Source organism: Tachypleus tridentatus, chromosome 4 (genome assembly GCF_004210375.1).
Source record: "Tachypleus tridentatus isolate NWPU-2018 chromosome 4, ASM421037v1, whole genome shotgun sequence".
Lineage (NCBI taxonomy): Eukaryota > Metazoa > Arthropoda > Merostomata > Xiphosura > Limulidae > Tachypleus > Tachypleus tridentatus.
The window spans coordinates 102,882,166-102,894,320 of NC_134828.1; the positions used below are offsets into that span (position 1 = coordinate 102,882,166).

A 12,155-nucleotide genomic window follows, 5' to 3' on the forward strand; every position below is an offset into this window, starting at 1 on the left:
TCTTGACAAGAGAAGCATCATTAACCATTTTCCAATATTCTGGCACCTGCCCACTACTCAAGAGCTTAGAAAAAACAGCAATTTGTGATTTACATATCCAATCCATAATCTCCTTCAAAACAATTGAATAAATAATATCTGGGCCAAGAGCTTCATTATTCTTGAAACTTACAATTTTTTCTTAACCAACTTAGAATTAACGTGATCACTTTGTTCAGTCATACTTCCACCAAGCAACTGTTTTGGATGAGGAATATTACTTAAATATTCATCAATAAAACTGAAAAGTAAACATTCAGCCTCACAAACTAAAATATGAAGAGTATTTCAATCTTACAGAAATCTTGATATCTATTCATCACAGCTCAAGAGAAGCAGAAGGGTTATTTTGTTTGATAACCCTTCTTAAGTGGTTAATAAACTTTAACAAATGCATTCCTATTATTTATAATTCTTCAGACTTCATACAGTGTTAATTATGTATGTTGTCAGATTAGATGAAAGCTGGCATTAGTGACTTACAATAAGTTTTTCCAACATGTATTCTCAATACTCTACCAGACTGCCACAGTTGAAAGCTGGATCCTCTGTGGGAACTTACAACAAACTGGAGATTGAAATATTGACTGACTGATTGTTCAAAATTACAGCTTTTTATACGCATAATTTGAAATAAGATATTTCACTAGGTTCCTTGCAAAAATATGCATACATGATACTTCTCTTCTCATTGATGATGTAAGTTGTCTTCTATCATAATGAAAACAATGAGTGGCTTTTTTCTTCCACCAGAAGGTTTATTACTTGTCATTTATTTGTTTAGATCCAGATAGGTATCAGACAAATTAACTTCTAAAGCATATGAATACACCCTATTAAGTGTCTCAGACTTTTTGCATATATTATCAGGTGTTTTTTTTATAGAATTACTTTCTCTAGCCACAGTATCTAATATCATAAGCATTTGTCACTTTCTCTAATAGAACTGCATCTGTTTAGCACTGATAAAAGGAACTACTAATTTCTCTTTCTTATGTTAGTCTGGAATGTCTTTCTAATTAGCTTGTGTACTTCTAGTTTTTCATAACCTTATGTGGAACTTCCATTGACATTTCTCGTGGCCTTATTTGATCAACTGCCCCCCCTAAGTTTTTATTATATACTAACCATTTAAGTTTCTCCAATCTTTACCAAAAATTCTATTTACCAAAATCTCCATCATTTGCAATTTACCGATTACTTTAGATACTTTTGAAATAATTTAACAAAGTTTAAACTTCTGCTGAGCAGTCACTACAAGATAATCTTGCCTTATCAATGTTTATGTTCTCCAAAGATGTTACTAATGAATATGAGGGTTCAGGTGTAAGGTTTGTATATCTAAACTTTCAGACAGCACGTAAAAATGTGTCACATAAAAAACTTGTCATAAGTATTATCTCCACAGGTGTGTGTGGGGGTGGATAGGTTGGTTCATTGGATAGAAAACTTGTTAGGTGAAAAAAATCAAATAATTGTTATAAATAAAGTTCAATCACACTCAGTTAATATCATAAATGGGAACCTCAGGGCTTTGTGATGGAACTCTTGCTCTTTTAGATTTACATTAATGATACAGATGTAAGAATGGTTAGTAAATTATTTGAGATGTTGATGATATTAAAATGTTTGGTGCTGCTGGCTATAAGGAAAATGTTGCTCTTTCATAAAAGGATTTGAATTATATGGCAAGTTGGACAAATAAATAGGAGATGGTTTTTAATTATACTAAATGCAAGTTATTACATGTGTGATATCACAATTTAAATAATGAAGATAATTGTAATAGGAATGCCTTTAACAGTGTTATGGCCATGGTATTCTGGTTGATCAGTTTCTTAAGTCATCCAAGTAATGTTGCTAGTGGCAGGGCATATAGTATTTTAGATTGTGTTTACAAAAGTACTGAATACACATATAAAGAGGTTATTATGCCATTATACAGGTTCTTGGTTAGGCCACATCTGGAATACTGGACTCCTTACTTTAGAAAGAACACTGAATTGTTTGTTGTCATTCAATAATCTAATAACAAACAATTGAAGAAGCAGCAAGGCAAAATGTTGGTTAAAATAAAAAGTTATTTTATAAATATCTGTAATATAAAGGTCATAATTGTTCAAAACATGTTGTCATGGTGAATTGTTGAAAAGACTCCAAGGGAGAGCTACTTGGATGATACCTGGAGCAGAGATGTTGTCATACAAGAACAGGTTAAGATCTCTCAAATCATATAATTAAGGAAAAACAAGACAACTGTACATTTCACAAAAATATTGTTTATTCATGACTGTGGTTTCATCAGTAAAGATATCATTAGGTACTGGTGAAACCATGGTCATGAATAAATGTCGTCTTTGTGAAACATACAACAGTCTTGTATTTCCTCAATTCTATAAGGAGGGAGTTCACCAAGTAGCTATAGTTTCAAGTAATAGTTATATCTCTAAAATTGTTTTCTTTCTCAAACAATAGAGTAAGTAAGAGAGAATGTGACTGAGGTGTTTGAGATTCTTTAGAAAACTAATAATGTTGATGCATTATGTTCTTCTAATAGCAACAATGGTAAAATGAGGGGTCAAATTTTGGCAAGATAGGAGCCATCTTCAGCTTTAGTTCTCTAACAGTGTGGTTTAGCCTTTGGAATAGCTTGACTTCAGATTGATAGATGCAGTTAATTTAATGTGATTTAAAGGAATACTTGATAAATATTTCAGCGATAAGGATTGGCTCCACTTTACCTATATTTTAGAGTTTGGTAGAATGAATGGGACAATCTAGGTGGAACAAAATACAAAAATCTTTTGTTAACCTTAATCTGTTTTTATTTATGCAAATGTGTGGTAAATTCAAAGGTTAATGCACTTCACAATCTTAAACGATTTTTTTCAAAGAATTTTCTCACAAAACCATCAACATAAACTGAAAACAACCTTACAAAAATAGACATTAATTGCATAAAAAACCTAAAACAAGACAAAACATAAAAATTCTAAAAGCAGATAAAGGTAACGCTACAAAAGAAATGTGATAAAGGTGAATATAATCCCTTACAGCTCACCAGATAAAATTAACGATGAATTAGACAAAATAAAACAATACTTCACCAACATCAATAAGTTTCCTCCACAAACCGTAGAAAACATTATACGCACACACCTAGACAAAAAAGCAAAATCAACCAACTAAAGTAAATACAGCTCACGAATCAAAAAACCACGAAACCATATACTGCTGTATACCATATATTCCCGACATCAGCAAACAAAACTCTGACAAACACCACACCAACATTATTTATAAAATTTTGCATTTTGAATTACGAAACGTTGTTCGCTCTTCTATGTAAAGTGTTTTCTCAGCCCAAACGAGCCGTTTTTGCATATAAATTTCTCGTCATCACTGAAAAAATCTTTTGTTAACCTTAATCTGTTTTAATTTATGCAAATGTGTGGTAAATTCAAAGGTTAATGCACTTCACAAAACACAAAAGAAATGTGATAAAGGTGAATATAATCCCTTACAGAACTCTTTTTGCATTTTGAATTACAAGTGATAATAAGTGAGCATGCAGATTATGGTTAACACATTCTTCATATGAATGGCAGTTTTTATCATCTAAGTTAGGAAATGTAAACTGAAAATAAAAGGAAAATGCATGTAAAAAAAAAGAAAAAAGAAGCATTCTCAATGGAATAATCTCTCTTCTAGCAACTTGATACTGATAGTAAATATGGAAACACTGCTCTCCAAGAATTCAGTTCTTCCCAAAATCTTAGTTCCAGAATCATCAGCAAATTAAAAACAATTTATGTCAATGAAGTTCCCTAAATAATTGTCAAACAATAAACAACAAAAACTTCAAAACAAATCCTGACAAATCACTCTCCCACACAGAAAAATACTATACATTGCTTTCTATCACCAATTAATTTTCTAACCATTTTTGTTACTTCTATATTCCACTTACTACTTTATCTCTTGTAAAACACTTTATCAAAGACTTTATGAAAGTCAAGATTTACAATATCAACTGGAATCCCCTCATCCAAAAAAGAAAACTCAATAAACAAGTTTGTAGGACAAAAACAAATATTTTATCACAATGTTTAATTAAATGGCATCTTTCCAAGTACTTTTCAAAGTTACTTCTGATGAGAGATTCAAACTCCATATTAAAAGTGGTCAGCTATCATTTAAACTCTCCTTGTTTTGAAAATAATAGCTACAACCCTTACTAACCCTTTAATAATCTTCAAAATTGCAAATACATTTCATAATAGCTGTTATCTTTAATCTCTAGACATTTCTCAATTTTTTTAAAACAACTATTTCAAAATTCTGGTCAATTTGAAAATTCCTTCATACTCATTAGCAAGCACTAATAAAATCTGTTTAACACGTGAATTTCCTTGTCAATAATATTTTAAAATATCTTAGAGGCCTATTATTGTCCTTAGTTTCAATTTTGTTTTTTTAAGAGTAAGCATAATTATTAAAACTTTTTGAACAAAATTATGTTTTAACCCAACACAATTTCATAATTTCCATCAACATTAGCAACTTATTTTTATTTTGTTAAATTGCTTCATCCTCCAATGTACTCTATATGTAATAAAGTTTCACCTTCTTCTGCAATATTGAGATTGTCATTAAAAACAATAATTTCAAATCCCTCATTTATACATTTATCAATGGACTTCCTGACAAAATACAAAACTTTGTAATCAATATCCCACCTTGATTACAGTAACAAAACATCCTCATTTTCTTCAAATTTCTCCCACTTTGATTAGCCAACTACTCTTTTATTGGTAACTTAAAACATCTACCAAGTTTCAAGTTTTTATCATCCCATTAGTTGGTAAACACAACAACCACTTGGTGACATGATGATAACTAATACTCAAGGCATCTGGAACTACATCTTTGATTACATACAACTTAGTAAAATAAATTAAGTTAAAAACAGCTTCTTCCACTAAAATCATAATAAACTATTTGGCTTCATATAAAGTTGACAAATTAAGGAAATTTTCTCTAAATTTCAGTAGCTCATAGTGATGAGCCTAAATAATGGACATATTCCTCTCAGAGAAAGTGACCTGATAGAAAGAAGTATGTTGAAAATACTAGTAATTATCATTATGTTTCAATGGCATTTTAGAACACTTACATGTTCCTTTTTTTCAAAGTAGTTAGGTGGGTTACAAACAGAATTTTTGAAGTTCTGATGCATTTCACTATCCATTTCCTACATCATTGACCTAAAAGAAGGAACATGCAAGTGCCTTAAAACACAGTTTAAACATAATATTCAAAACAAGATGTCCAACATTAAAAACACCTTTCTGATTGTGTCCACTTGCCAAACCATCTTTCAAACAGTAACAGTTAGCACATGTCCTTTTTTTTTCACTGAAATTGCAACTTGGATATTTTCTACATTTTCATGATATTCTATCAGCAGATTGAACTCTTAAGTATACATACAGTATACTTGTCCTCTCATCTTTAATGAGAGTTTTACCCTTAAAGGACCTAAGAAATCTTTATAAAAGTTAATTTTTGTGACTTGCTTATGAAACATAATTAATTTATTTTTGGACCAAATAATTTGGGAAGAATACATAAATATTTCAGAGTTAACACAGGAAATTCAGTATCAATTTATAAATGATCTGGTCCATTCTGGATTCCCCAAATATTCATCAATCCTTTTCTTAAACTCCTGTTAAACTGCCGCCTCTAACTACCACTACACATTGAAACTGATTCTGTAGATTTACCACCCCATTGGAGAAATAAAACCACCTCAACTGACATGACTGACCTTTCAAACTTAGCATTCATAAACTGTTTTACGTTAAACTTGGGTTGTTGAAAACTTTAGCATTTAAATATTCATTTTATTTCTAGAAACTGAAATTAACAATTATACTTTATGACGTTCTTTACTATTGCATAAAGAAGTTCTTTAGAACTAAGACTAAATAAATATGGATTGTAATTTTTATAAATAACCTGTCTTATTTAAATTAAATTCCAATACATTTTGTAGAAATGAAACACATGACCAGAAAATGGCCATTTGGAAATACCATAAAAAAAAAATAGTGCGATCTTAAGTTATTTTTCAGAACTGACCACTTAAAACTTGAGCATGTACGTAACAATGATGTAACTAATAATAAACTACAAATTACAAGTACTCTTCAGTAGTAGTCATATATCTTTTGACCCTACTCAGTTTCGTTGCCTTTCGTACGGTTGAACATAACTAACTTCAGTTCCTATACACCTACATATATGCAAAATTTTTTCTCAGTTAGTCAGGCTTGTTTCATACATCTCAGAAAATATTCTTATACAAATACAACAGCAAAAAAAAAAAAAAAAACAGCTTTGATACACAAACGAAAATAAACACTTCAATACCACTTACAAGTTTTCAGCTACAACCACGTGCGATAAACCAGTTTCAAACTACTGCGCACTTGGTTTATTCCATCTGTCATCGACAGTTTGAAGCTAGATATTTGTAGACATTCGATGCTGAAAAGTTATTAAATCACGCTAATAATTTTACAATATTTTATTTTCACACTTCAAGTAAACACGCATTTAAAAATTGAGCTGGAGAGATAATTTGTTGTTAGTGCTCGAATAACTGATGTACGATAATTTGGTAAATTGCAAACATTGAATTAGTTCAATCAATACAATTTTAACATAATTAAAAACACTTCATAAATGACTTAAGTAATATGAATTATATAAGCAAACAAAAGAATGGTCTTTTTCTGAGCAGGGATATATAAATATAAACCAGAGAATAAATTTTACTGTTGGGAGGGGAAGAGAACCACGATAAAACCCACTTTCACTGCCGTAACGTCGAATATACAGACTGTCATCATCATCGCGATAATTCTTTCAACATGAATTTTCTGATGGGTGCTCAGAAGCTTTTCAGCCCCGCTCTTAATACAGACGAAGGGATAAACTTCACGTTTGGAATTTTGGTAGACGTGGAGTTCTGAAATGCTTCTCTAAACAAACAACCTATATAGGACTTATGGCCCTTTATGGCGGGGGAAGGGGTATCCGTAGATCCACTGCCTAGAATTAGATGTGGATGGGTGAAGGAAACGAGAGTGCTTAAATGGTTTGTAAACAGGTTTATATATAGTTTAAACAAAGAACCGAAAGTAACCTTGAAATTCACGTTGAGACAAGTGAGGAACTTAAGTCGGTTTGTTCGTTTACACTTTTTTCTGGATTTGTTTTTAAACTTCTATTTATTTCCGAAATTTTCAAACTATCTAGTTTTTTACTTTTATCACAGATGTGCAACATTTTGCAATTTCTTTTTCTTATCAACTTGGTGTGTAGGTTTAATAAAGCAGGATACAAAGGATGAATCTATTTTTCTTAATGTCCAGCTTCTGGAATGTTCTTTAATTCTCGGATGTATGGAACGTTCTATTCGACTTACGTATACACTGTTGCAGTATTGACAGTTAATTGATAAACATCACTCTTACTGTACTTTTCGATTTTGTCTTTGTTGTTACATGGCCTCCAGTGACATAGCGGTATGCCTACGGACTCACATCGCTAAAAACCGAGTTTCGATACCTGCGGTGGGCAGAACACAGATAGTCCATCATGGAGTATTGTGCTTAATTCTAAAGAAACAAACAAATTGTTGTTACACAGCATTTTGCTTCGATAATTTGTACAGAAGAAGGCCTGTCTGTATATTTCTTTGTTCAATGTGTTATATATTTGGTAGAAAGGTTTATCAATGTAACTCATCTTAAACAAATTTGTTGCTGTTGTCGTTTGGTATACTGATTTTAAGTGTTTGGCTTTGAAATTTTCGAACAACACTCTTTCAACAATTTTGTGCGTGTCTATATTTACACATATACACTTACATTCATCCTTTAATAAAGAATCTTTGATAAGGTAAAAGGAAAATTTATAAAAATGAGCTATTTCACAGTAAAAGACAATAATACCCTTTATTTGAAAAATATATAAACTCGAATACCAAATCTGATTCATTAACTGCAAAATAAAAGAAACTTTAACATAGAATCATTACACTTTACAAATACGTTAAAGGTATTAAATAATCGTTAAATAATCAAATACTGAAAAGTACAAAATAATAAAACAAAAATATATAGCTCTACACAAAAACGTACAAAAAGAGTCCTGTTGGTTATAAAGGACTGTTCACTTGAAAAGTTATTTTTTTCATAAAGAGTGTTAAAAAGCTGATTATTTTAAAATTAATGGCTATGACAAGTTTTGTTACGTAACTCTGTGTGAGTTCTGCCTAGCATATGCAGTTTAATTTTTGTTCCAAGCTTTTCTAATATTGTTGATATCAGCTTACTTGAAGCTTCTAAGTCTTTCTCGTTATGTTGGCTATTGTTGTTACTAGAGAGATAGTTATTTCTGCTGGTTGTTTATAAATATGCGCATAGAGAGAGAATGGTTAGTTTGGTGTGGTTTGAGTTTCCTGCAAAACTACACAATGGTTATCTGAACTAATTGTCCTTAATTTAGCAGTGAAAGACTAGAGAAAAACAGCTAGTCATTACCACCCCTCACCAACACTTGGGCTACTCTTTTATCAACAAATAGTGAGATTAATCACAACTTTATAACGTCCCGTGGCTAAAAGAGCGAGCATCTTTGGTGGGAGAAGGATTCGAACTCGTGACCTCAGGCGAAAAGTAAGTTATACTGTGGGATTATTAATTTCTTCATTAAGGGCCATTTCTAGAGTGAATTTATAACTGACTCAATTGTGATGACAGAGATGGTAAGAAATAATTTGTCTTGTCAAAAGGTGTTCTAAAGTAATTAAACGCCTATGTTGATTTTGAAGGAAAAAAAAAAGAGATAATTATTTAAATCTGTGGGTAAAAATGTGATAACTAATAGTATAATGAATTCTTGTACACACAATTGACATCTTTTTGATAAATTATTTTAAAACAAGTGAATTGTGTGTTGTCCATTTATTGTTGAAATTTATCGCCAACAAGTCACAGACACCTACTGTAAAGAGTCTGGTCCAATAAACACTTGACAGGCAGTTAATAAACATACAGAATTAAGTCTTTTACATGTAGTAAAAGTTACAGAAGTATGTATAAAAGAACATTTATTTTATAAAGATCAACTATGGAAGACAATTAAAATACAAAAAACTGTTACAACAAACAATGGAAACACATGCATTAATAATAATGGTGGTGTTTTCAAGGCACGGCTTTGATGGCTGATGAGTTTATTATGACTGATAGACCAACATGTTCCTGGTCATTGGTTTATTGAGACCTTCCTGAAGTAAGGTCGACCATCAAAAGAACTTAAGCATTTCTTGAGTTTCAGGATATAATAGACCTTGGAGAGGTAGGTGCGCATGTGTAAAAATCACATCTTGGTCGCACCGTTAAATGCTATTTTTGAGGAGTGACTCCTAATGTTTTATTTGCTAATAATTCTAACCCCTGTTTCACTGGAATCAGTATTAAAGTTGACGGCATCACCTGTAACTGATATAACTGCAGGCTTTGCTCAACTAGTGGGAGTGCAGGACCTCCACTGCTGATGACATTATAGTGATGTTTTGACTTCCAGTTGTTGATATGTGGCCATAGGGGGCTGGTTATATAATATTTGCACTTCCTTTGTGTCGACACGTGGTACAGAATTGTTAACACTGTCTTAGCCACTATATGTAGAACCCAGCTTGAACGGGTCATTGAAATATCTTTTGCTGGCATAATGTGATAGTAAATGAAGCTGACAGCCAATCAATGGGAAGAGAGATCATGAAGTGACGCCACTGGACAAAGAAAGCAGTTAAATCATCATTCTAAATTCATAGATATTTTCTTCGGTCAGTCATACTTTGTCTTTCATCGTGACCAATGTGGCATAGATTCATTTTAAGATGGAAATCTGGTAAGCTGTCCTCTGACCTGGTATAGGGGATCGTCCACTTTTCTCTGCGGGTATGCACATTGTTGTGTCTAACTGAATGTTGTTTTTCTGTAATATAAACGTGTTCAATGATTTTATTTCTCAATAAATTTAAAATTCGGTTACGTTATCAACAACAACACACTTCTCTCATTTCTTAATTTAATCTGTTGTGTTTTTGCATGTTTTCCTACCCCATACTTGTTGAGAAACCAGTTTTTACTAGAAAAATAGCTGCCTTCCCTCTAGTCTTACACTGTTAACTTAGGGACGGTAAGCGCAGATAGCCCTCCTGTAGCTTTGCGCGAAATATGAAAACAAACCAAACCCCAACTTTCAAATGGTCTATTTATTCTTTGCTGAATGACTGCCAGGATAGAGAGAAGATTGGAATTCAAAATAACTAAATACCACACAGTCATGTCAGACAAAAGCCTTAGTTCATTGTTTTACATTTCCAAGTATAAATACGTTAAAATTTATTAACTTTATAAACTTATTTAAGGGAACTACGAACTCTCAGTAACCCCACTTTGGAATGAGCATAACCTCACTGCAGGAAAGCACGATACAGAAACAGGGAAAAGTAGGTATAATCCTATTGAACAATCACTATAGTTTCTATTATTTATCTAAAAGAGAGGATTAACACAACGACCTTCCTACATTCAGCTTACAAGAACGTAAAACTATATACATAACACTCGCGTAAAAGTTGCCTCAACATACCAAAATAAAAACATATTGTTTAGTAGTTGTGGAAAGTTGAAATGAAACATGATATTCTTGTTCACTGCGACTACTGTAGAAATCAGTGATGATTGATAAAAGGCTAAACATGTGGGAAGATATTAAAATATTAGTCTGAAATTGTGCATGATAAAACATGAAAAGTTCAGATTTCACATATAAATAAATATCATTAATTTTTAAGATATTCTAATATTTAGATATAAATCGTTTAATATAAAGAAAGAAGTAAAATTATTTGTTTTTTTTCCTGTAGCACAAAGCTACATAACGGGCTATCTCCGATACGTTCGTAGCATTATATTAATTCAACTTACTGCTGACCTACAAGAAACCATATTAGTTTGAAACTTTCTTATTTATTTCTATCGTAACAACATTCTTTATACTTGCCCCATATGATAGCATAATTAAAATATAAGAAAGGCAAAGTTACTGGATACTATGAAATGATATTTAATAGAAACATGTAATAACTACAAACATTTTACAGTCAACACCCATATTCTTAAACCAGGACAAAGTTATAGTGAAGTGTTATTCACGTTACCATTAAATTAAGTCTGTAGTATGACTTTACAGATAAAGGATATAGTCGGTCTATACATACTTAACAATAACGATAAACTATTTTAGGCTGAATCGAAAATATACTGCCACAGTTGAAAAAATGGTTGTTTTCACTATTCTACAGCTGGTTTAAAATGTACTAAACTATATAAAGGTAATTTCCTTGCATGTGTTCTGCATATAGTTATACAAATATTGTTTAGCTGATGCACAAGGTCCTAAACATGTATACATCCTTTTGTTTAAATAAGGTTAAACAGCAACGTACACAAATTTGACCATGAGTCTGTATCTATTCCCTGAGGCAGGCAAGGTTAAAGGTTTTTTTCCTTGAAGGCCCGGCATGGCCAGGTTGTTTAGGTATTCGATTCGTCATCTGAGGGTCACGAGTATGAATTCCGGTCACACCAAACATTCTCGCCTTTTCAGCCGTGGGAGCGTTATAATGCGACGGTCAATCCCACTATCCGTTGGTAAAAGAGTAGCCAAAGAGTTGGCAGTGGGTGGTTATGACTAGCTGCATTTCCTTTAGTTTTACACTGCAAAATTAGAGACTGCTAGCGCAGATAGCCCTCGTGTAGCTTTGCGCGAAATTCAAAAACAAAACAAATAAATTGGAAGGAAAATAGTAGCCAGCATGAAAAACAAACAACACTATATTACTATAAGTTATACACTACCGAGATAACTGGTGAATTAATAGTATTAGTAAAAGTAGAGATAATTAATATTCATGCTTAACGTACGAGTTGGGATGATTTTGCATTTTCTGGTTCTATTTTATT

The 12,155-nt window shown here is 32.0% G+C and overlaps 1 protein-coding gene across 2 annotated transcripts in view; it reads right to left on the bottom strand.

Moving 5' to 3' along the window:
* Mapmodulin (acidic leucine-rich nuclear phosphoprotein 32 mapmodulin) overlaps positions 1-5,305 on the bottom strand; it is a 56,557-nt gene extending 51,252 nt beyond the window's left edge. For both annotated transcript variants that reach the window (XM_076500243.1, XM_076500241.1), the window contains exon 1: positions 5,216-5,305. In XM_076500243.1, the coding sequence (XP_076356358.1) occupies positions 5,216-5,290 (75 nt within the window). In that variant the 5' untranslated portion in view covers positions 5,291-5,305. The remainder of the gene's footprint in view (positions 1-5,215) is intronic.
* Between the last annotated feature and the right edge of the window lie 6,850 nt (positions 5,306-12,155).